Genomic DNA, 25,468 nt, shown 5'->3' with positions numbered 1-25,468 from the left:
ATTGTTATTTATGTTTAACATCTACTCCACAAAATCATTGATAACAATCAACTGATAAACTCAGAGCAAAACCAAAAAGTAAACATTTAAGCCAAACACACATTCACCCCCCCTCTGTGTTGTATTCATACCTAACAAGTTGTATCAGAGCAAAATCTGAAAGTAAACAGATTAGATCTTGGAAAAATGAATACACAGAAAATCAGTAGTATCAAGATTCCTCCCTTTGATAAGGCCAATTACACTTTATGGAAAAAGAAAATGTTGTTGTTTATAAGAATGGGCAATCATCTTTACATTGGTATCCTCAAGAATGGGCCCTTCACTCCTGTAGTTAGAGTTGAGGAAACCACAGATGGAGATATGGTTATTCCAGCTCATTATGCTCCCAAGGATCCTTCTGAGTATACTGAACCTGAAAGAGAGAAAGTTTCCCTAGACAGTGCTTTGCAACTGATACTAATTGAGTCACTTGACAATATAATGTATAATAATATTGTCAACTGTGACACTGCTAAACAGATCTAGGAAAAGATTGAAATACTTTGTGAAGGAACTGAGGAGGTTAGGTCAAATCAAAGAATGATATTGATTTCTCAGTATGAGGGTTTTATGGCTAAACCAAATGAGGGTATTACTGATGTGTTTGAAATGTTTAATAAGTTGAGAAATGACTTGCAGCTTCATGATAAATTTTATGATGTCGAAGAAGTGAATTTGAAGTTCTTGCTTACTCTCCCTGATCAATTGGAACAGAAAATCTATGCAATTAGAGAAGGAAGGGATCTGAGTAGAATCACACTGGAAGTGCTCTATGGGGTTCTGAAAACTTATGAACTTGAAATGATTCAAAAGAAGTCATTAAGGGCTGGTCAAGGATATGTAATGGATGGCTCAAGTGCACTGATTGTGAATGATGGCCAGACTTCTAATGATGAGCAAAGATCCCCAACTCCAGCAATTTCTATAAGTGAGAAAAGAGTCAATGACACTGAAGAGCAAGTCATACTGGAATTGGATGAAGAAGATGAGTTCTACACTCTTGACGAGCTTGATGAGCTAGACAAATCAATGGCTTACTTGGCTAGTAAATTCTCTAATATTAGAGTAAAGAAACCAAGATTTTTCAAGAGCAAAGGACAGTCCTTCAACAAAGACAGCATCTGGAAAGGAAAAGGGAAGTACACTCCTGATAGCAAAATTGGCTACAAAACTGAATCTGTTGATAGATAAAAAATAAGGTGCTTTAACTGTGATGATTTGGGTCATTTTGCTACAGAATGTAGGAAACCCAAGAAGTCAAAGAAAGATAAAGTCTATCTTGAATTGGAAGCAAAGTATGATGCTCTTCTAAAGAAGCAAAAAGGGAAAGCTTATATTGCTGAGGGCAAGAGCTGAGATGATTCAGATAATGATGAAGATGAAGAAGTTGGAAACTATGCATTCATGGCCTTGGAGCAAGGAGATTCTTCATCATCTAAATCACAGGTACCAACTCTTACCACAATTGATTTAAATGTGAGTCAATATAAGGAAACTGTTGAAAAGATGAGCACAAAAATATTTCACATTCATACAAGCATGGTTGCTGCAAATGAGGAAGTTAGCAGATTGAAAAAGATCAATGAAAAACTTGAGAGTGAAAAACAAGAGACTGAATTGTTGCTGGTTGAGCTTGATACTTCTAAGCAAGAAAATGCATACTTAAAGAACAAATTAAAGTGTGCAAGTGAAATTGAAGCAGTATTGAGAGAAAAGCTAGAGAAGAATGAAGTGAAACTGAAATCCTTCAGAAATGATTCTGATTTGATTGGCCAATATCATGAAAAGAACAAGCCATGTGCAAACATTGCCATTGGTCTTTACTATGAGGGTTTGAACAACAATAAGAAGTATGTCAGTAACAAAGGAAAATCAATTGAAACTGAAGATGTTCCAATTATTTTTAAGAAAGTTGAATCACCTTTGTTCAAGGCATGTGAAGTGAGCTTCAGTGAAGAAGAGTTGATCATCAAACAAGAGATAGCTGACGAGGACAAGGAAAAGGAAAATAATGAGACAACTCAGTCTTTCATCTCTGTTGAAACACCAAAAGCCAATCAAGAAACTAAGGAGCCTGTGAAAGAGATTAAAGCTAAACAGGTCAAAAAGAAAAAGAAGAATAGAAATGGAAAGATTGGGATAAATAAAAACAATAATTTTGCTTATGTTGCAGATGCTCCTAGAAAGAGGTGTGAGAATTGTGGATCAATGAATCACCTAACTCATCTTTGTAAAAAGACTGTTAGCAATCCACTTGAAGGAGTCTGCAAGTACAAAGAAGCCAAGGCTAATGATCCCTATTCATTCTGTGACAATTTTGACTGCATTCCCTGCAACTTGAAAGTGATGAAGAGTTGCCACAAATTAAGAATTGATCTCATAGAATCAAAAATTGGTTCTGTATCTGAAAAGGAAAATGCTCAACAGTCTATGAATTCCATTTTATCTCAAAATTCTCATTCTACTTCTGCAAAATCAGTTAACAAGAAGAAAGTGCCCAACATAACTTGGGTAGCTAAAAACAATTAATCCTCATTGTATGCAGGGAAAAGGAAAGAAGGTCATATGGATCATTGATAGTGGATGTTCCAGGCATATGACAGGTGATAAGGCCCTGCTATCACAATTTGAGGAGATGGCTGACCCTTTGGTGACCTTTGGAGACAACAGCAAAGGATTCACAATGGGATATGACAAGATTGTTTCTGGAAATGTTGTCATTGAAGATATAGCACTAGTTGCTGGTGGATTAGAAGTAAATCTTCTAAGTGTTAGTCAATTTGCAGACAGAGGTTTTCAAGTTATTTTCAACAAAGAAGATTGTGCTTTTATTAGCAAAAAGACTGGTGAAATTGCTCTTAAGGGAGTAAGAAAAGGAAGCTTGTTTGTTGCAGACTTAGACTCAATAAATAAGGAAGGAGTGTGTTGTTTCTACACCAAGGCATCAGAAGAGCAAAGCAAATTGTGGCATAAAAAGCTATCTCACTTGAATTTCAAAGCAATCAACACCCTAGTCAAGAAGGAGCTTGTGAGAGATATGCCCAATCTGAAATTTGCTCAACTGGAAGTTTGTGAAGCTTGTTAGAAAGGAAAAATGAAAAGAACAAGTCACAAGTCAAAATCTGTGAATTCTATAAGTGCACCTCTGCAACTTATTCACATGGACTTGTTTGGGCCAGTAAATGTCTTGTCCATTTCAAGGAACAAATATGCCCTTGTCATGGTTGATGATTTTTCAATATACACTTGGGCTGAGTTCATGTACTCTAAAGATGAAACTCCAAACATTATAATTGAGCACATCAAGAAAATTGAGAAGCAAGCTGAAGGAAAAGTTAGTGTGAAAAGATTGAGGAGTGATAATGGAACATAATTCAGAAACTCTACATTAAGTGAATTCTGCAAAAGCAAAGGCATTGTTCAAGAATTTTTAGCAGCTAGAACACCTCAACAGAATGGAGTAGTTGAGAGGAAAAATAGAACATTAATTGAAGCTGCTAGAACTTTTCTACAAGATGCTTAGTTGCCAACTAGTTTTTGGGAAGAGGCTGTTAATATTGCATGCTACACTCAAAACAGATATCTCATCAACAAAGCTCATAGCAAATCACCTTACTCAATCATGTCTAACAGAAAGCCTATAGTGAAACATCTACATGTGTTTGGAAGCAAGTGTTATATTCTGAAAGACAACTCTGAATATGTGGGAAAATTTGACTCTAAAGCTTTTGAAGCAATTTTTCTGGAATATTCATTGGAAAGAACATACTACAAAGTTTATGTGATTGATCAAAAGAAAATTATGGAAAGCACAGATGTGACTTTTGATGATGACAAGTGTCCAGGTTTAAAATGCCTTGATTTAAATGATGCTGAAGCCCTTGCATTTGAAAATCTAACCATTGATAGTGATTCTGATGAGAAAGATGAAGTTGTGACACAACAAGTGACAAATGAAGAAACCTATGAACAAAATCATGGAAATGAAAGCTCTCTTCAGACACCTGAATTTGATGGCACAAACTCAGGGGGAGAAGGAGAAAATGGAAATGACAGTCATGGTAATACTGAAGAAAATGATGAAGGCATTAGTCAACAGACACACACCAAAAAGTGGGATATGAGTCATACAGTAGAAGCTATTATTGATGATCCCTCAGCTGGTGTGAGAACTAGAAGTGCAACTGCTAATGAATGCCTACATGCATGTTTTCTATCTCCAGTAGAGCCCAAGAAAACTGTAGAAGCCCTATTGGATCCTGACTGGATATGTGCCATGCAGGAGGAGCTGGATCAGTTTGAGAGAAACAAAGTTTGGAAATTAGTCCCTGCACCAAAGAACAGAAGCATAATTGGAACTAAGTGGGTGTACAGGAACAAAATGGAAGAAAATGGAATTGTTACTAGAAACAAAGCAAGGCTGGTTGCTAAAGGCTACTCACAAGAAGAAGGAATTGACTATGATGAGACTTTTGCTCCTGTTGCAAGACTAGAAGCAATAAGAATTTTTATGGAATTTGTTGCACACTCAAATTTCAAGGTGTATCAAATGGATGTCAAGAGTGCTTTTCTCAATGGTGAACTAGAAAAAGAAGTTTATGTGCAACTGCCACCTGGCTTTAAAGATCCAGAATTTTCTAACTTTGTTTACAAATTACCTAAGGCTCTATATGGATTGAAACAAGCACCAAGAGCCTGGTATGACACACTGTCAGAATTTCTACTCAAACATGGTTTACTAGAGGTACCATTGATAAGACTCTCTTCTACAAGAAGCATGGTGAAGATATGATCCTAGTTCAAATCTATGTGGATGTATCATCTTTGGATCTACTAATGAAAATCTTTGTCAAAGATTCTCTAGGCTAATGCAGAGTGAGTATGAAATGAGCATGATGGGAGAATTGAGTTACTTCCTTGGCCTTCAAGTTAGTCAAAGAAGTGATGGTATTTTCATCAGCCAAACCAAATATGTGAATGACTTATTGAAGAAATTTGGTATGGTGGATAGCTCACCAGCATCTACACCAATGTCTACTGCAACCAAGTTGGATGAAGACAAGAAAGGCAAGAGTGTGGATATTTCAAGCTATAGAGGGATGATTGGATCATTGTTGTATTTGACTGTTAGTAGACTAGACATCGTGTTTGCTACTTGTCTATGTGCCAGATTTCAAGCCAATCCAAAGGAATCACATTTGATGGCTGTCAAAAGGATTTTCAGATACTTAAAGGGAACTCCAAACTTGGGATTATGGTATCCTAAGGGAACTGGTTTTGAAGCTGTTGGATACACAGATGCAGATTTTGCTGGATACAGGGTTGATAGGAAAAGTACTAGTGGAAGCTGTCAATTTCTTGGTCAAAGACTTGTGTCCTGGTATAGTAAGAAACAACAATATGTGTCAACTTCCACAGCTGAGGCTGAATATATAGCTGCTGGAAGCTGTTGTGCTCAAGTGCTTTGGATTAGAAATCAGCTAATGGACTATGGTCTAGTGTTACACAAAATTCCTATTATGTGTGACAATACTAGTGCCATATTGATAGTAGCTAATCCAGTTAATCATTCTAGAACAAAGCACATTGATGTTAGGTACCATTTTATCAGGGAACATGCTGCAAATGGTACCATTGAGCTCATTTTTTTTTCAACAGAAAAACAATTAGCTAACATTTTTACTAAACCTTTGGATGAAGCAACCTTCACTAGACTTGTGAGTGAAATTGGAATGCTCAATTCTTCATCCTAAGGCAAGAAATCAGCTAATGTTTTGCAGCAGATTAATTTCTAATAAATCAACCTAGTTTGATTTAATTGGAAATTAACTGAAATATGAATTATAAATATTTCAGAATCTCCGTATATTTATTTTTCTTAAAAACTCATAAATTAACTTAGAATATTTCAAATTCTAAGTAAACTGCTTGGTTGTTAATTTACATCTTTAATGTGTAAAATTAACACAAGGCAGAATAACAGTACTCAAAGGTATAGAGAACCGAGTTCTCGATAAGTCAAAATGACTTATCGACAAGTCATTTTAAATTTCTCGAGTGAGTCCTCGATAAGTCTATTTACAGACTTCTCGAATGACTTCTCGATAAGCTCTATTATAACTTATCGATAAGACCATGTAGAGTTCTCTAATAGTGTTAATTCACAGAGTTCTCGACAAGGATATTTTGAGACTTATTAATAACTCAGAACTAAAATAATTTAATTCAATGAATTATTTTAGACAAATACTTTTGGAAAATTTATTCTGATTTTAATTTGATTCAATTCAAATAAATTAGAATGATTTTTAGTCCATTTTCGGACAAACTGGGTATTTATCAGAGTTCTCGATAAGTCGTCTTTGACTTCTCGATAAGTTTAATATCAAATGTTTATTTAACTTCTCGATAAGTATTTTACTTTTTCTATAAATACCCAGACTTCTCGCTACACACACTGTACTTACTCCTTCTCGAGATCTCAAGTGACCTAGCTTTCAGACAAACGGCGATTTCTCTCTCGTTTTTGCTCCTTTCTCAAGACTTTTTCTTACCCACTACTTCTAATCACTACAATGGCATAAAACATTGTTAGAGCTATCATTCCAGAGAAGGGAACTAACTTTATTGCTTTTCTTGATGCTAACCAAACCCCTGATAGTTTCAAGGAGTTTGTGAAGTTTCTTTCTGAATCCTACATTGCAGGTGCTTTAACTGCAAGTCATGTGCTGTATTTGGACGTTATTCATGAATTTTGGACATCAGCTATAACTAGGACAGTTGTTCTAGAGAATGTCACTTCTATGGTGGTCACATGCACAATTGGAGGCCGGGAAATTGAGTTTTCAGCTGCTGATGTGAATACAGCCCTGTGATTGCCAACTGAGAATTATGGAGAGATGCCAACTGCAGATGAGCTGAGTAAATTCATGGACTTCATCAACTACAGTGGCTCAATCAACTTGGCAAGCCTGAACAGAACAAACCTTAGGAAGAAATGGTCCTTTGTGTTTGATTCTGTAGTGAGGGATTTCACTTGCAAAAAAACTGGCTTTGATAACATCTCAAGTGTGGTACAGAAGCTGGTGTTCTCAATAGCTCACAACAGGCATCTGAATGTTGGAGGTCTGATTCTGGAGGAGCTGGCTACCAGGCTTACTATGCCTTTGAAGAATAGAGGTAAAGAAATCTTTTTGCCAAGGTTTATTATGTCTACTTTAGCTCATAAAGTCAATGACATACATTTGTTAGCTGATATTGATAGTAGTAGAATTGGAAATTGCAAGCAAGTGTCCAAAATCATATTTAGCTCACTTACTTCAAAGAATAAGGTGAGTGTAAGTCTCAAAAGCACTCCATTTATGTTAGAGAGATTCAGGACTTATCCTTACCCTATGTCAGACATGAGGGCTCCTAAATTTGCTAGTTCAGCTATAGTTCCTGAGCCTGTGGAAGCACAAACATAGGCACACCAACAGGGACCTTCCAAGGCTGCATCCCTTTCTTTTACACCACTAGATGTTAGCAAACCAACCACGTTAGTCTCTTAAAAGACTGAAGTGAGTAAAAAGAAGAGAAAGGAACCGACCCTTGTTGTTGTAAATGAGAGTGAAACACTTCAAACTGAACCAGAGTCACCCTTGGTCAAGAAATCAAAGAAGAGTAAGTTACCAGAGTTGGCCACTCTAGACACCTCTGTGTCCTCCCAAAAGGGCACAGTTGAACAAATGGGGAGTAAACAATTACTAGATGCATCCTCTCAACATGGTGTATCTATTGAAAAGAGCATTCACCCCAATGCATCTTGTACTGAGTCAGCACAACCTGCACCTAGAGTGTATGGTAGAAGAATAAGGATGGCATACACAGTGAGGGTACATCACTTGAAGCTCCTTCATCCATTCAGGGGGAGCTGCCAACACTCACAACTGAGCAAACTTCTCTAATCTCCCAAATTTCTTCATCATATAGAGCACTTGAATCTGATTCTCAAGTACACCAACACTCAAGTGACATGGTTCATGAAACTGTGCTCACCACCCAGAACCAACATCTAGATGGTGAGAGACTACTAGCTGGGGTAGACCTTGATGACACCATCACAAACATGGGGGTTTCATCAGTTTTTACTGAAGACCCCATGGTCACTCTTGCACCTTCATGTGCACAATCATCTTCACAGATGAATAGGTTTGAGGGTAGTACTTTTGAGGGAGAGCTATCTAAATCCTCTCCAATTCAATTGGAGGTTTCTCTATAAGGAACAACTCCCCTCAAAACCCTAGCTGAAATTGCTTTCACAGTTGAAGCTAGGAGTATAATTGCCAATGACCCTGTTATAAGATAGGCAAGTTCATCACATTTATGTGACAGTGCTCTGCAAGGTGCACAAAGGTTTGAGGCTGGTGTACATGACAGTAACCCAGTCAAATCCTCTTCAATTCCAATGGAGGTTCCTACTACATGTGGTGAACAACAAACTGTCAAAACCACAGACTTGTCTGTGAGTCAAACTGTGACCTCAATCACAGGTGGTAATCTGGACATTTCTCAACAGCCTTCCACATCTCAGTTCAACCAACCACATGTCATGGCTCAGTGGCTACAAGATATGGAAGCTCAGCCTTCTACAGTTGATGACATGTTGGTAGATCAAATATCAGGCTTGGCCAATCTTTCTCAGCAATTGCTCACTTCAGACATGGGGAACCAGGACTATCAAGCTATACTGCTATGCTTCAATGAAGAGGTTGAACAACAGAAGGAGAAGATAGTAGATGAGGCTGAAGAGGATGGAAATGTAGATGCCTGGTTGTCTGGTGACCATGTGGCAGACATGGATGAAGTTTTGTCTAGATTCAGGAGAGAATACATAACCATCTTGGGCAGCAATGCTAAAACTCTCACTCCTCCTGAAGTCTATGATGCCATTATGGATGTGCATAAAGCTCAACTCAAGGCTTTCCATCTCTTTGGAAAGGCCCTTGAAGTAAAATTGACTGGACATGAAGATAAAGTCAGGAGGTTGATCAAGAAAAAGATGGATGACATTGTGCCTTCTCAAAAGGACATCAAAAATCAATTCCAGTCTTTCACTGAGAAAATGTCAAGGATGGATCTGGCCCCCATAGAGAAGGAAGTGTCAAAAATGAGGAGCTCTTTCAAGGCATTGTTTGATCAAGTGCAAGCTCATATCATAAATTCAAATGATACCAGGGTCAAGCTAGATCAAATTCATTCTGCTAGGTATGAGCCTTCTTTTCTTCTCATGGAGGGTGTCAAAAAAGCTGTTGATGAACACTTTGGGTCTTTCTCAGCCAAAACCTCTACTCCTCATATACAAGAACTTTAAGATCAAATTTCCTCACTTCAACATTCCAACTCAGATTTATCTTCACAATTCAGAGCTCTAACCACATTGGTTGAGAGTCAACAACATGATATTCAGGCCCTAGTAGAGTCCCATAAGCATTTACAAATGCAGAATACGGTTGCTTTGGGAGCCATTACGGGAAAACTGAACATACCACTGCCAGCATTGCCTGAAGCTGTAAGACCTGAGATTCCTACTCCCCTACTCATGCCTGTCACCAAGACTAAGGGGGAGATAGATGCAAGGCTAGCCCAATCAACACTGAAAAATCAAGAACAAGGTCTAGAACAAGAGAGGCTCCTTATGGCTGCTCAAGGTCCAGGAATGACACAAGAGTTTGACAATTTGTTCACTGTACTAAGGAACTCTCTCAACAACAACTTCTTCACTTACAGAAAGACCTTGGAAAAGACTATTAATTATATCAGGGTGCTGCAGATCTCAGTCAAGGACCAGTTTCTGGAGAAAAGAATATTGATCAATCTTAATGATTCTGGTGTAGATAGATGTATGCAAGTCAACTTCAATTATCTAGTTTCTAGAAGAGCATCTGAGATAGACATTTTGATTAACAAGGTCAGAATGATCAACAATGAAGAGAAAATGCTACTAGCAGAGTTGAAGAAGGCTCAAGAAGCTGCATTCCCAGAAGCCTACCCACATCCAAGCAAATGGGTGCACTATATCTGCTCTACAACCAAGCAACTGAAACATTTCCTAGTACCTAAAAACTGTGTCCTGGCCAATAGAAGACTGATAATGGTGCTTGAGACTGGGCTGAAAAGTAAGAAATTGAAGACTGGTGAAGATGGAGCTATGATCAAGATTCTGAGGAGGTACATTGATAACTCTGAAGCCAATTTGCCTAAAACTAAAATCAACACAGATGACTTGGGTGATGATGAGCAAAAGAAAGATGGTCAAAATCCTTCTGGCTCAAACTCAAGTCAATCTAGTAAGGCAATTGGTGGAAAAGTGATAGTGAGAAAGAAAAAGAGAAGAAAAGTGGATCTGAGACTCAAAGGAGGGATAGAATGAGGCAAAGACAAAAGAATGATACCTCACAATCTCTCAAAACCCTAAATATCCAAATACCAACTGCTAAAACTTCACAATCAATCTCAACAGAAACTGCTCAACCTCAAATCTCTTAACCCAAATACTTCTATAAGCTCAGTGCAAACTCTCTTCTTAAAACTCAAATCACTCACAGCCATACTTCTCTGAAAAGACTCAAAACCTTACCTTCATTTCAGCCACCCCTTAAAACACACTTCAAAACAGTTGGAATAGGTCCAAAAGAAGCCAAGGTCAAAAGGAGATTAAGAAGACAAAGAAGAGAACAACTAATAGCTGAATCTCCCAATGATCATGGATTTGGTGACAAGGTCATCTGGAACAGATATAATCAAGATGATTTCAAACCTCTAAATATTGTTGATTCAGATGAAGACTACTTCCAACAGCTAGCTGAAAGAATTGTCAGAATTTGGGTTGTTAACATTAGAGAAGTCAGAATCTACTACAGTGATGGGTCCTTTGAAAAGCTTGGAGATTACCTAAAGGATTCTCTCTCAATTGTTGAACTGAAAAGGGTGATAAGCTTGATGAATGGTAAAGATTCAGCCACTAAGGCATGGAGAACAATATTGGCAGTGTTTGTGGTTAACAGAGAGGAGATGAGAGATAAGCATAAAGAGTTGCTAGCTGAAAGGAGGAGAAAGTATGAGCATGACATTGATGAGTATATCAGAAGATCAGAAGAGTTGAAGGCATCAGGCAAGAGCAAAATATCAAAGGATGGAAGATTTATGAATATAAAAGCTGGCTCTTTGTCAAGATACAGGATAGGGATGTTAGCTAGTTATCCTAAGCCAGATTTACTGAAGCTAATAGAGGCTCTAACTGACACCCCCATCCTAGAAGAATTGGAAATACTTGTGCAAATTAAGAACATAATTGAGAAAGAATCAGACAGCTCAGTCTTTACTTAATTATTGTAAATTGTCAAATATTCATTGTACAAGTGTTGTATCACCTTTTGTATCATTTTATTTTCATTCTTTTAACTTGGGATTAGTCTTGTTAACATGCATGAATTTGTGACAAGCAATCTTCTCAAAAATTGGGGGAGATTGTTGTGCAAGACATGCCTGTATCATAACAAGACTAAGTCATACTGACAACCCTAAGTTTAGTTGTATTGTAACCTTAATCTGTAATTCATACTTGTAACACTTAATGTCTATAAAATGTAAATGGAGCAGACTAGAGCATTTTTCTCTAAACAGTGTCAAGCCTAAAAATTCTATCTGGAAGAAGATCAAGAAGGTCATGCCTCAGAAGAATTATGAAGAAGCTTGGAGTTGAATAAATCTGTTTGGTGAAAAACATTCTAAGTCAATACCTCTACAAGTCACAGAATTAGTGTTATAGAGAAGTCATTCGAGAACTCAGAAAGACCTATCGAGAATTCAGGAATTGTCTATCGAGAACTCAGGAAATGCTTTTGGAGATATTGACAAGTCAGATACCCATTCGAGAACTCGGAGATATCGACAAGTGTACATTCATTAGAGAACTCTGAGTTATCGATAAGCCAAAGTCCATTAGAGAACTCTGAGTTATCGATAAACCAAAATTCACTAGAGAACTCAGAGTTGTCGATAAGTCAAGTCAACAATGAAGTTTCAGAGATATCGACAAGCCAACATGCCTATCGAGATGTCGAGTTCTCTACAGCTTAATTGGAGATCTCGAAGTGAAGAGATTTCTCTAAGTACAGAATTACAGAACAGTTCAATATCCAAGTTTGCAAATCAACAAAAAATTCACACATCTGGATTGACAAGTCTACAAAAAGCAGCTTGAGAGATTTGCAAGATCAATGACAAAGATTAACTGACAGAGGAGATTAAAGTAAACACGGGATGCTAAAGATATGCTAAGCCAGAAATGGAAGATTTGCTTTTCTATAAATAAAAATGACAAGTGACAGTTTAGAAAAGCTAATAGCATATTTATTACACACTGTGTAAACCAGCACTTAACTGAGTTATAAAGTTAACATTGGTCCTTAGTCAGTAAAAAACAACCAAGATAGAAAATTTAGTACTCTCTCTCAAGAAAGAAGCTAAGTTCTAAAATAAGAACTTAGAGATTTTGTAGCAAAACACTGCTTGATTTTTAATATAAAATTAAGTGAGTTTTGAAGATCTTTGTTCTACATATTTACATTGTTATTTATGTTTAACATCTACTCCACAAAATCATTGATAACAATCAACTGATAAACTCAGAGCAAAACCAAAAAGTAAACATTAAAGCTAAAACACATTCACCCCCCCTCGGTGTTGTATTCATACCTAACACTTTTCCTCAGAACTCTTCATTCTCTTTCTTTTTATCCGCTCAGAACTCTTCTTCCTATTTTTCTTTAAATTGTCTAAACAAAACATTCTTCTCATAATACTTTATATTTATATTATTATTAAGTTAAAAATTTTACTTATTAATAATATTTTACTAAGTAATATTACATAATTTTATTAATTTTTTTTATTAATAATATAGTTATTAAAATCAAATTACTTTGTATTTATAATATTACTAAGTTAAAAAAATTATGTAATATTACTTAGTAAAATATTTTACTTAGTAATATATTTTTAAATTTTTTTTTATTAAAAATATAGTTATTAAAATCTATATTTCATTTAAAACATATATTAGGTTAGTTGGAACTAATAAGGTAATATTCAAAGTGTCAAAATGTGGTAGAGGGCTATTTTGAGGCTTAATATGAAATTGATAAAAATATAATTTGCTGAAAATGAATACTTAACTTGAAACACAATTCCATCACATAAAATAAGGTACATAATATAACACAGTTGAAAAACCGTGCCTGGTTCGATACATAATAAAAACTGTGTCAATCATCGGACATATAATCGTCGGAAAGGTAGTTCTCATTTTGTAATAGTCTGTGTTGCTCATCTTCTGTAAGCTCTCTCCCAATGCCGCGGACAAAATCTCGCGCCAGTTCATACATGTACTGACGACTCCTACGCAACAACATTCGATTATTTTCCTTTCTAATACTTGTCACGGCCCTAATAACTTTTTCCTAAATCCTGCCCAAGTTGGATTATCCCCCGCTTGAGAATATATGTCAATAGAATGTCGAGTTGGAACTCTTAGACCCATAGAAAACAGGGCATCTCTCAACCGGTCAGATTCTTCACGTCGATAAGCCCATTCGCGACGTACACCGGCAAAGTACTCTTTAGCATCAATAACTCTAAGACTACGGTAATCATCATCTCTTTCTATGAGCAACCAGTTGTGATTTATGTTAGAAGACATGCTATTGATAGTTATAATTTGTTTCACATCTTGATTAATAGGTTATATAGAAAAATCCTGATTTTCTAGTCATTCATTTTCATTCCGTATTCCAATCAAAAGTCACATGCATTCAGCATCAATTATTTAGAAGTGACTAGTTATTGTACGAACTACACTGCAGCACGTGAATGATGAATTATTAGCAATTTGAAAGTGTCATGAATAGTCAAATGCTTGGCTGCATTACTTTCATCAGTGACTTTTACTGTAGCAAGAAGATAAGGTACGGTGGATATCCTGCAAAAAAAACAGCGAAACAGTATTTGACATGACATAAAGTTATGCACCACTGCATCTCATTACTGGGAAGCGTAAAGAGTTGTATCTTTGCACCTACTTTTATGTTATAAATAGAGTGTGTTATACCCCTTGTGATATTTAAATTCCACGATATACTAACAACAACACAATGAGTTATACCCCTGGTGATATTAACTGAGCAATTGGTAGGAAATGGTTTTGTGATGACAATTTTAGGTACTCAATGGATCCAAATGAACGTTACGCAGGAAGTTCAATAATCACGATGCAGAGGGAATGGGAATGGCGTGTTGGGTGTCTCAACAGTTGTATGGGCCAATGTGTCCAGGTAGGAGTGCGAATACCAAAACAACGCGCCATACACATGCAGCGAGAAACGCCTCATGAGCTGGAATTAGCATTATTTCGTGCTAGAGAGGAAGAGAATCGTATGATGATGCGCTTAAATCGTAAAGACCTACAAAGAAGAAGTCAGGAGTATGCTGAAGACGGCGACCACCACACTGCAATGATGTATCATCATTTCTCTATAGATCCTGATTATGTTTCTGATTGTTCTTTGTCTGACGATGAGTAAGACAATTACTTATGCCAAGTAATTTTGTAAAACATAATTATTAATCACAGACTCAAATAAAATTAAACAAAAAAATATAAACAACATAATGTAGCATTTGCTTTTGTTATGAATTTGAAGAATCTTATCTTCTCTTCCATATCTTCCAAGTGGGACATAAATAGTAGATTTCTCTTTGACAGATATCCTATCGGAAATCTCCATTGGATTCTATCAATAATGCATTCCTATCCGAATTCTCAAAATGTTTATCTATCTCTAGCCTACAGCTTCTATTCCTATTTATATGTGTCCTCCAACATTGCATGTATTCAAAACATACTGCAATTCTAAGTTCCTAAATCTTTAGGAAAATAATATTGTTCATACTGCAATTCTAAGGTATGTCAGCATTACATGTATGTTTGTTTACATGTACAATCTTGACTTTGGTTTCCTAACTATTAATGTTGTCTTCAACGCAGGGAGATGGAAGGCCACATCAACGTCAAATTTTTTTGGGGTGGAGTAGTTATTCGAGATGGTAGTAATATCATTTTCTCCATTTTCTCTATCGGTCCAAAAAATGATGTTTATTAGGTTTGGTACCACTTACAATAAGCTTAAAAGTGTCGTGTATAATTTAATGAACATTAGTTCGTATCAGTGGAATTTAAAATTGAGTTTAAAGTATCCATATCTTGGTCAGTACAACCTAGTTGAAGGTTTTTATCAAATGAATATTTTATGTGATGATGATGTTACACGCATGTTAAATGTTCCTGCCATGTTGCTAAACGTTCAAGGAGATGTTTCTTTGTTCATCGAAATAGAAGAAATTGTTGTTGATGACCCATACTCATTCCATCATAATTTCGGGTCACAACCAACATCAACAACATACGGTGGTGATGTACAACCACTGTGGTCAAATATACTTTTTGATCAAGGTGTAGGGTATGGAGGGAGGACTACTCAACATGGTGGAGGGTCTGGTAGGAGGGCTAGTGAACATGGTGGACCGTATGAAGGGGTAATAGTCAATATATTGGAGTGTATGGAGGGGGGAATATACAATATGATGGAGGCTATGGAGGGGGGGTAGTCAATATGGTGCAGGGTATGGAGGGGGGGTAGTCAATATGGTGAGGGGTTTGGAGGGGGGGACTATTGAACATGGTGGGGGTAATGGAGGGTGGAGTAGTCAACATGGTGGAGGCTATGGAGGGGGGACTACTGAACATGGTAGAGGGTATGGAGGGGAAAGCAGTCAATACAGTGGCGGGTTTCAAGAGGGGGCTAGTTATGAAAGTGATGTGGTGGGAAGAGGTTCAGGTCAGCGGTTAGCCCTGCTGGCAGATGGAGTTGTAGTCAATTCATCAAGTGAGGAGAATTTTCACCTTCACGATGACGACGACGAGGAATCTTCTGCAACCGAAGATGGTGAAGGACATTCATAGAGAAATGAAGAAATTTCTAATACATTTTCGGTAGTTCGAGAAGAACATCATGTTTCAAGGGTTCCATGGTTTCGCACAGAGCAATACACTCCACCAATCATAGATAACCCTAATGATATATATGTTGATGAAGACCTCGACAAGGGGGAACTGGGTGAGGGAATGTGTTACCGTGACAAAACAACGCTCTTGGGAGCAGTGAGGCGTGCACATATTAACATTGATCCTACATATAAAACTACAAGGAGTAACAAAGAATAGCTCATTGTACAGTGCCGGGCTGAGGGGTGTAACTGGAGGATGAGGGCTGCTTTCATGCATGATTCCAGGTACTTGCGGATTAATGTTAATAGAGAGGAACACAAATGCATGATCGATCAGCCGTTACAAGATCACAAGAAGTTATCTGCAAGGATGATTGCACAACTTGTAAAACCACTTGTAAGTAAATCTTTAGCAAACGCCACTTATTAAAGCCGAATTTTATTTGACATTTACTGTTTTATGTGAAACATGTAATATATACACCATAAATTCCCATTAAAACAATTATCCCGCTGATCAACAACGAGCACAACCACATAGTGGGGTACAAGAAAGCGTGGAGAGGGAAGCAAATAGCAATTGAGGAAGTGTATGACAGTTGGGCTATAACATACCAAGCTCTACCCATGTTCCTGGAAGCCATTATGAAGACAAATCCTGGAACCATCGCCGAGATCGATGTTGTCCCTCATGCTAAGGAGCGGGGCACGTCCGTCTGTAAGCGGATTTTTTGGTCTTTAAAGGCAATGATGGACGGGTGACAACATGCATGTCCTGTGATTTCAATAGACGGGACATTCTTGAAAGGAAGATATAGGGGCAAGCTGCTTATTGCTATGGGTGTTAATTCGAACAACCACCCGTTCCCTCTCTGTTATGGCTTGGTTGATGAGGAGACGTACGAGAACTGGTCTTGGTTTTTGTAGCGTCTTCGAAGACATGTCTGTCGGCAACGGACCAGCGTCTGCATCATTTCTGACCGTGCTGCCAGCATTATCTCCGCCCTACGAGACCCTCAAAACGGTTTTGCTGAGCCACTCGGCATCCATAGGTTCTGTCTCCTCCATGTAAGAAGTAACTTTTGTAGTCATCACCCAGGTGGTGAACTAAAAAAATTAATGTGGAAAGCTAGAAGAACCACACAAGTCCCAAAGCACGATGCATATATGTCAAGGATTGGTGAAATTTCCCCCACCGCCCTACAATATCTTGCTACAATACCCGTGGAGAGGTGGACACTTTCCCACGATAGTGGTGTTCGCTACGGTCAAACAACCACAAACATGCTTGAGGGCTTCAACGACAACATAAGGAGGGCTCGTTTTCTTCCAGTAACAGAAATGATGGAGTACCTCTTCTACAAGGTGGTCACAATTGTAGATAAACATCGAAACATAGTGGATGACGGTCTACAAGAGGGGCAACGGTTATATGCACGTTCCGCCGCTATGTTAGCTAAAATTCGGAGAAAGACAACAAAACATACAGTTATTACTTTCCATCATCTCTGCGGGATTATGAAAATACTAACACATCAGTACACAACTGCAAAGGGGACGGTAAAGGGAGGTAAAACCCAGGTTGTCAACCTCAATGACCGTACGTGCACCTGTGGAAAATGGGCGACCCATCACATGTTGTGCTCCCATGCAATGGCAGGTTGTATAACACATGGATTGAGTTGGGAGCATTTCATCGATCATTTCCATAAGAACCAAACAATGCAGGACTTGTACATGCCAATAATTTATCCGTTGGAACCAACTGAATACTGGAACTACGACTAACCCGTACCTTGGCAGGGGTATGGAAAGTTAGTGCCGGAAGAGTCCTTGAAAAAATTAAAGAAAAAATGCGGGGATAAGGGACAATCAGTGCGGATCCGAACGGAGATTGATGGTCCGCGGTCTGGAAAGAAATGTAGTTTATGTAACCAAGAAGGTCACACCAAGCGTAGTAAGAAATGCTCAGGGTGCCCACACTAAAACACGTGATCTTCTTGTCAAACATATGTACTACTGCTAAGTCTACTTGTAATATGGTTCCGTTTCCTTGTTTTCCATTTCATTATTTACTTGTTCTATCATAATATTTTGGTTTCCAATACTCAATGCACCTTCATTTTATGTCTACCTACCAAACAATAGAAAAATGGACCTAAACAAATTTTCGGTTATTTAAATATGCCCATGCACAAATTTTCCCAAAACAAATTTTCGGTTATTTAAATGGACCTAAACAAATTTACGCGTGACAATTACGCACTCGCCGCTAAAGACACCACTTTCGAAACTACAAAACTGTTGTTCATATAAATTTTTAATTCAAAAATATATTTTTCCCAAAATATAGGTTCACATTTCACGACACCCTTTTTGGAGCTATAAAATTCATATTTAGACGGTTTTTTATTTAAATTAAAAAATACACACATAAATTAGGTTTACATTACAAGCCAACAAAAAAAATTTAATGAAAACATTTTCCATTTATTTAATATCGGAGTCCAAAAACAGTCCTTCACCTTATTTTATTTCGTTCAAAAACATACTAACACAACTTCATCACGGGAAAAGAGAAAAAAATATATATATTAAAATGACCCCAGAACGCCACTTGTTCTGGGTGTCAGTTGGAGAATCCCACAAGTACAGGCGTTCTGTATCATAAATGGAATTTTTTGAATAGATATACCAAAAAAATGACTTCTCCATTCTAATATACCAAAAAAGGGACGGAACCGTCTAACTCGATTACAACCTACATTATACCAACAATATATAGGATATAATGAAATTTTAAATTATTCAACAACCCAATCAGATACGAGTTTTTAGCAACTTATCCGACCCATTAGTAAATGTAAGTAAATTGGGACGTGCTTTTTTCATTTCTTTCAAAAAATACCTAACTTTTTTATTTACAGCGTTTAACTAAAAAAAACCGTATGAGGTTGAGTTTATTTTTAACTAACATTTTCTTTTTTCTAAAAAGTTGGATTGGAGTCATCAATATATATAATATAGGTAGGATACACATCATTAATAACACCTTATATAATAAAGAACACACAAAAGAAAACCATCTCCATCGTGACAATATCTTGTTAATAACTTAACATAAGAATCATAATATTTAGCATATCAAATTTAAGGTCGAATCTCATTTTAATTTAAAAATCAAACTAAGCATAATAGTTTTATTGACATTTGTATAAGATTGCCAATCGGTGATTAGAGCTAGTATAGATTGATAACTATTCTCCCAAATTCTGCGCAGCATTAAGATATGTAAACACTACACATTAATACTATACAACGTTTGCAAGTAGACTGTCAAAACGTATGTTCACATAACTACAGAGGAAGAAATATTATCATATTGCAGAATAATGCTTTCTTTATCATTCTCTGAACCATTGTATATTGTATATAACTGACAATATATCAGTTAAATCTTATACTAGTATAGTATAGTCTGTAAATATGAGAGGAGTTGCAAAAAAATTTCTGGATATGTTTTGCAATGTATAAAACGAGACAGTCTAAACAAGGAGAAGATTCGGACAGAACAAACAGGTCCCACGGTGCAGAGGTCGAGCGCTTGGAGTTGGATGCATAGGAGCGCAATTATGTGCCAAAGTTGTATGTCAGGACAGTAGCAAGCAGCTTCTCAATTGATTGTTTATAATTAAAAAACCGAATTCATAGAATTCCTTAAGGCCGGCATCATACTGCAAATGATTAAGGTAGCTCTTTGGACCAAAAGTAAAAAATGAAAACTCAAGCAGGCAATGATAGTCAGTGAACAAGTCTCCATGCTTGATGCATAACTTCATCATCGATATAAGGACGTAACGACCACATCAGACTATAGCTCTCCAGTTCTTCAGATGTAGAGTTCAGATTAAGAGCAGAAATAATCTTTTCCTGTAACAAAGAGACAAGATCACATCAAACATATTATAGGAATCAACATACTGTGCAACATTTCAAAGGTTGTCAAAAGATGGGAATATTATTGATTCTTTTCAACTACTGGAAGTCTGGAACTGTGCTAGAGAAAGATCACTACCTGCATGAAGTAATCTTGCTTCACCATGCTGTAAATAACAGCCATCATGGTAGCATAATCAGTAATCTCAGGTTGCTGAGTATCTGATGACAACATCCTTTCCTAAAGAAAAGATAAGCAAAATTTTACATTTTAACGTTAATACACGTTACAGTATGTTACAGAAGAAAATTTACATCACATCAGTTGCCTGCATAGTTTAGAATGAATTTAAGAAATAGAACACACATGTCATGATCCCAAATTAAATGTTCCTCAGTGTACAGATAAGGAGGCGAAAAAATGATACATAAACCTGAAAAGATATCAATCAAATATCTGCAAATGGCAAAATTTTTAAATATTCTTTATATGCTACAGACCATCCTTTAAGCAGATCACCATGTCACATTAGTAAAGTGATTTATACTTTAAAATACTTGAAATAACTTTTTCTTTACATATATTTATTTACTCGTATAACTGCAACCTACCACTTTTTGCTTTTCCTAAAACATAAATGATGAATTCCAAGACATAAAGCAGTAGTAAATGGCGGAATTCAAGAAGGTAGATATGTTGACAGACCTAAACAAACAATCTTTGTGCAATTTCCACTGCTTGTAGTAACCAAGGAGAAGTGTCTTAAAATGGGTGTCGGAGCATTAAAAAAGACTAAAAGGGCCTGTTTAGTTCCAAAAAAAAATCCCAATTTTCCTTTTTCAAATTTTCTAAAAAATTTACAAATATTTTTATAGAAAATTATTGAAATTTGAGAAAATGTGTTCAAAGTGCCATCCAATTTAAAAAACAAGTAAAATAAAAAACATGTTCAGATCAAATAATATCAGTTTTCTATTTTTCTAATTTTATGAACATAAAAATTAATAATCATCCTCATGTGATATTATTTTTTTAAACATGTCTATTAATTTATATCAATTTGATGAACTTAAATAAATAAACATCCTGATGTGATATTATTTTATTATAATTAAATTTTCATATTTTCATTTCATGATATTAAATTTTCATATTTTCATTTCATTTCATCAGCCTTTATAACTATAAAATATGATATTCGCTGCCTATGTTTACTAGGTTTGAGAGATAACATAGTGATAGACATTTCAGAATGTACTTGAACACACTACACAGACTGCATGATGCACATAACTGACCCCATTTTTTTATCCGTGTTTTCTATTTTTTCCCGAGTGAAAAACTTATCTGAATTTTAAATGGAGAAATATCGAATACTATAGACTTTTCAAAATCTTAGTTGTAATTTGAAAAATGGTAGAAAACACGGTTTTCCATTTTTAAATTTTCTATTTAAAAAATGATGAATATGAACATGTTTTTAACTTAGTTTTTTGGAAAAGTAGGCAAGTAAACAGGCCCTAAGAAATTAGAAAAACAAGTCCTTCTGAATATTCTTGTTGCTGTAGTGATATTTAATACTCCTACTTCAAGTTAAATCCATATCATATTAAGTTCCTCATTTTGTTTTCCTATCTTTTTTTTTAAATAGAGTGGGTGCGTGTGCGTAAACAAGTATGGCTAATACATATATAGATCGTAAAAACTGAGGAAACTACCTCGTCTGAGGTACTTCCTGGAAGATCAAGCACACTTCTTGAATCCTTAATATGCAAATGTGCCAAATCTTCAGTAGCATTTCCGAGTTCGATAATTGCATCCTCGACAAGGCCTTCAAGTTCATTGACCGCATCTTTTGCTGCAATTACCACAGTTAAGTACAGATTATAAGTTACCAAAAGGGGGAGGGGGGAAGAGAGTTGATACTACAAACAAATATATTTTGTTTTGAACCAAACATAAGAATATTACTAAGTATTATATGTGTCCTTTTTGCAAGAAACAAATCGACTTAATTTTCATTTCAAATAACTAGCAGTAACTCTTGTAGCTTTTTGTTTTACTACATCTAAAGTACTTCATAATTTCAATTTGCATTTTCCAACTTCATATCGATGTTCAACGGTCAAAACCATAATGTACTTGTACACTTGCTTTGTAGACCTCTGCCCCAGATGTCAGATAAAACGTTTAGCCTCGTCAACAGAAGCTATTAGCATATAAACAAATATAAATATACCAGTTACTGAGTAAAAAAATAGTAGAGGAAAGTGTTACCTTGATTAAGATGTTTAAGGAGTTCAACTTGGCAGGTATGCACTGTATGCCAGGTCCCATATCATTAAAGATAAGTAAGACTCGATAAAAAAATATAAGAAAAAGAAATAAAGAGCAAATTCTGCAGAAGAGCAACTATATTGTACATACATCCGCTAGAAAACAAACACACAACACTACATGGAGAAACATCCGGCAAGAAAAAACGAGCCAAGACAATAGAGAAAACTTTGGCTTAGCATTTCACTTGACCAAACTAATCAGTGACTGATAAGGCTAAATCCAAGTTCCCTTAAATACCTTAAGAGGATACAGGTAGATCTTTAGATCTACAATTTGCTTAGTTTACAAACAAATTTTCTAAACTCGGACTTTAAAGGAAGTTTTGGTGTAACAAAATTGCTGATATAAAGATGAGTAAAGCAAATAACAAAAGGGACTGAATTAACAACATTAGACTCTGTATAGGTATGTGGACAGGAGACGTGGTTGCATTGAAGATGTACAATTTTTGTTTGTACTGCATCTTTTATCTAGAAGTAAGTAATTTCTCCATGTGAGCCATGTAAACAATCTACTCAAATACTGAATGTGCAGGAATGCTTACACTTATTCATATTTTGTACTCTGTCATGAGTGTTAACACATCCGGCTTCTACATAAGATAAAACCCTCCTAGTAGCATTAGCTTTAATGATGGACTCAACCAGTTCGGATGACTTAGCAATCGAAAGTTTTCGAAGGAAGCCTGTAATTGTATAGATAAAGCGCAGCTACTTTACTAACAATACATCTCATTTCCTAGTAATCAATTAAAATACATTAGTCAAAGAGAATATATAAATAAATCAGAAAGCTACCAAGTGCTTGTTGGAAACCATTCAGGAGCCTACATCCCACGTCCACCAGCTCCTCAAATTTTGTGACCCTAACACAAACAGGTTGCCATTAGATGATAAACATACCATCTTCAAAACAAAAGATATAGGAGCTTTTAACTTTGGGTGTGGTCCAACCGTGCAAGTCGTATCAAAATGAGCAGAAGATGCCTAAAAGTTGCATAACTGCTTAATATAAATCTTTTTTGAAAAATTTGACCCTGAAAGAAAAGAAAAAAGTTAAAACAATACATCCCGTTTTCTGCAAATACTAATAGCCAACTCTGCTACTGGAACTTGCCGATGACGAACATGGAACAGCCAAACAGGGAATTATGCAATTTTTAATATATTATTTTTCTATTTATCGGGAATAAAAAAGTTGTAAGTGATTAAATCTCCTATTTGGATTATACTACTGTCTACTAATCTCGATAACTATTATCAATAATTCCGTGTTTTCCATGGTCATATACAAGGAGATGTAATCCTCTCATTCTGATTAGAGTAAAACTTATCAATTAAACAGATTTTAGGAAGTAAATTTGAGAATTTATTGTGTTACTACGGATGCTCTGCATCTGGAGAGAAGGTCATATTCCATAGTTCTGGCCCATCTTTAGCTTTGTCCTGCATCCTAGGCTCCTAACCCTAGGAGATAAGTTCCCTTTGCCGCCTAACTCGACCCAGCAATATTAAGTTCATGCAGCATCATCAGGTCTAGTAAACTTAATGAAATTTGAATATTCAATTTAGTGCTTTCACTGAGACTTACTATAACATGATTAGACTACAACCCAATCAATATCTAGAACAGTAGTGGAAGCTGTGAATCTGTAAGACTAACAGCATCCTCCTTAACATTTTATGCTAAAAAAAATTATCCTCGTAATTACCAAACAAGGGTTTCCTATCCATCTCCAAAACCATCCTGAAGAAAAAATAAACCACAGCTTTGTATTGAAAAATGTTTTTCTATATTTAGGAACAATCTGTATGTCATTTTCCAGTCATATTCACCTACTATGATGAAACATGATGTCATTAACCAGTGCAGCAGACCATTGCCTTCAGATGTCGCGGGTTCAAACCACGAGTCATATAGATGTGTTACTTTTATTATATGCATCCATCTTATAACATTAACATACATGTTAATTGTACTCATTTAGAGTAATTTCTGCCACATTAACATATACAATAGGATGGCCTAATATAAAAAGGTCAACAAACCGCATAAAAGTTCCTTAGATTTCCAAAGAACTCGGAACGGATACTTCATTAAATTGCATAACACTACGGCTAAGGTATACTGTAGTATGTAGTAGCCTATATACTAGTTAGTCCAATAATTTAATTAGAAAAGAAGAAAAATAATTCAAAAATGCTGCCTATAAATTCACCTTGTCATAAACTCTGAGAATATCCGACAAATATTTTTCAATTCTGACACGGGTCTTGTTTCTTCTATTTGCATGATTCCACAAAACAGTTGTCAGGAAGTTGTCTGCAACCAAACAAAATAAGGAAACGGAAAATATATGATATACTCCAGTATGTATCAAACTTAAAAAAGTGGTTTCCCGTTCAATAACATATACAAACAGATTATATGCATGGATTTTGGTGATCAAAACACTACTAGCAAAACAGCACGTGATATATCTGCAAAAATTACTGTATTAATTCTTGCCCCTCATTTTTCTTTCCGGGAAGAATATTCTCTTATAAATTAAAATCATCAAACGAAATGGAATAGTATCATAATTAGACCTCCATCAGTAGGGCAACTGATCGTTCAAGCACAGATGTCCTAATTAGTATCAATTACTCGATGCTTGTAAAATTAGTTCTAGCACGTGCACGATAACGTGCAGGGTGGGAAACCGTCTCTGAAAATATCATGGCATATATTACAAGCATCCTTGGTCATGCAAAATTTATATACAAGCATAGTAGACTTAAATGACAAGGGTAGATTATCTTCTAAAATACGAATAAAACCCGAAAACCATGTCCACTACTTGGCGCTAAACCAGCAGAATTGAGCACTTCAAGATTTCGAGCTACACTTACAAGAAGTAACTGAATGGATTAAATTAGATAGTATTAAGGTTTTGTATTGTTGGGAAATTTAAACAAACAGTTGGAGTGCAACAGTTAGGTAGCAACCAACATTCTATATAAAGATAAGAAAAATGAGTAAAGATCAAATAAGTTATAAACCCTA

General features: G+C 36.2%; 2 protein-coding genes across 2 annotated transcripts; one reads left to right on the top strand and one right to left on the bottom strand.

Annotated features, from left to right (window-relative positions):
• The first annotated feature begins 16,402 nt into the window (after positions 1-16,402).
• On the top strand, positions 16,403-17,934 carry LOC141696287 (uncharacterized). Its single transcript, XM_074500446.1, has 2 exons — positions 16,403-16,543; positions 17,074-17,934. Exons 1-2 carry the CDS (start codon positions 16,403-16,405, stop codon positions 17,932-17,934), a joined length of 1,002 nt encoding a protein of 333 aa, XP_074356547.1.
• A 1,574-nt stretch (positions 17,935-19,508) lies between these two features.
• On the bottom strand, positions 19,509-25,143 carry LOC141696286 (uncharacterized). The gene is made up of 9 exons (XM_074500445.1): positions 25,098-25,143; positions 24,642-24,745; positions 23,377-23,459; positions 23,221-23,288; positions 22,968-23,108; positions 22,361-22,402; positions 21,802-21,941; positions 20,222-20,323; positions 19,509-20,076 (listed from the first exon to the last, which is right to left on the bottom strand). The coding sequence occupies exons 1-9, from the start codon at positions 25,141-25,143 to the stop codon at positions 19,948-19,950; spliced, it is 855 nt and encodes a 284-aa protein (XP_074356546.1). The 3' UTR covers positions 19,509-19,947.
• Between the last annotated feature and the right edge of the window lie 325 nt (positions 25,144-25,468).

Source organism: Apium graveolens, chromosome 11, assembly GCF_009905375.1.
Source record: "Apium graveolens cultivar Ventura chromosome 11, ASM990537v1, whole genome shotgun sequence".
NCBI classification, from domain to species: domain Eukaryota; kingdom Viridiplantae; phylum Streptophyta; class Magnoliopsida; order Apiales; family Apiaceae; genus Apium; species Apium graveolens.
The sequence above is the reverse complement of the archived record's forward strand: the minus strand, read 5'-3'. Positions and strand labels throughout refer to the sequence as shown.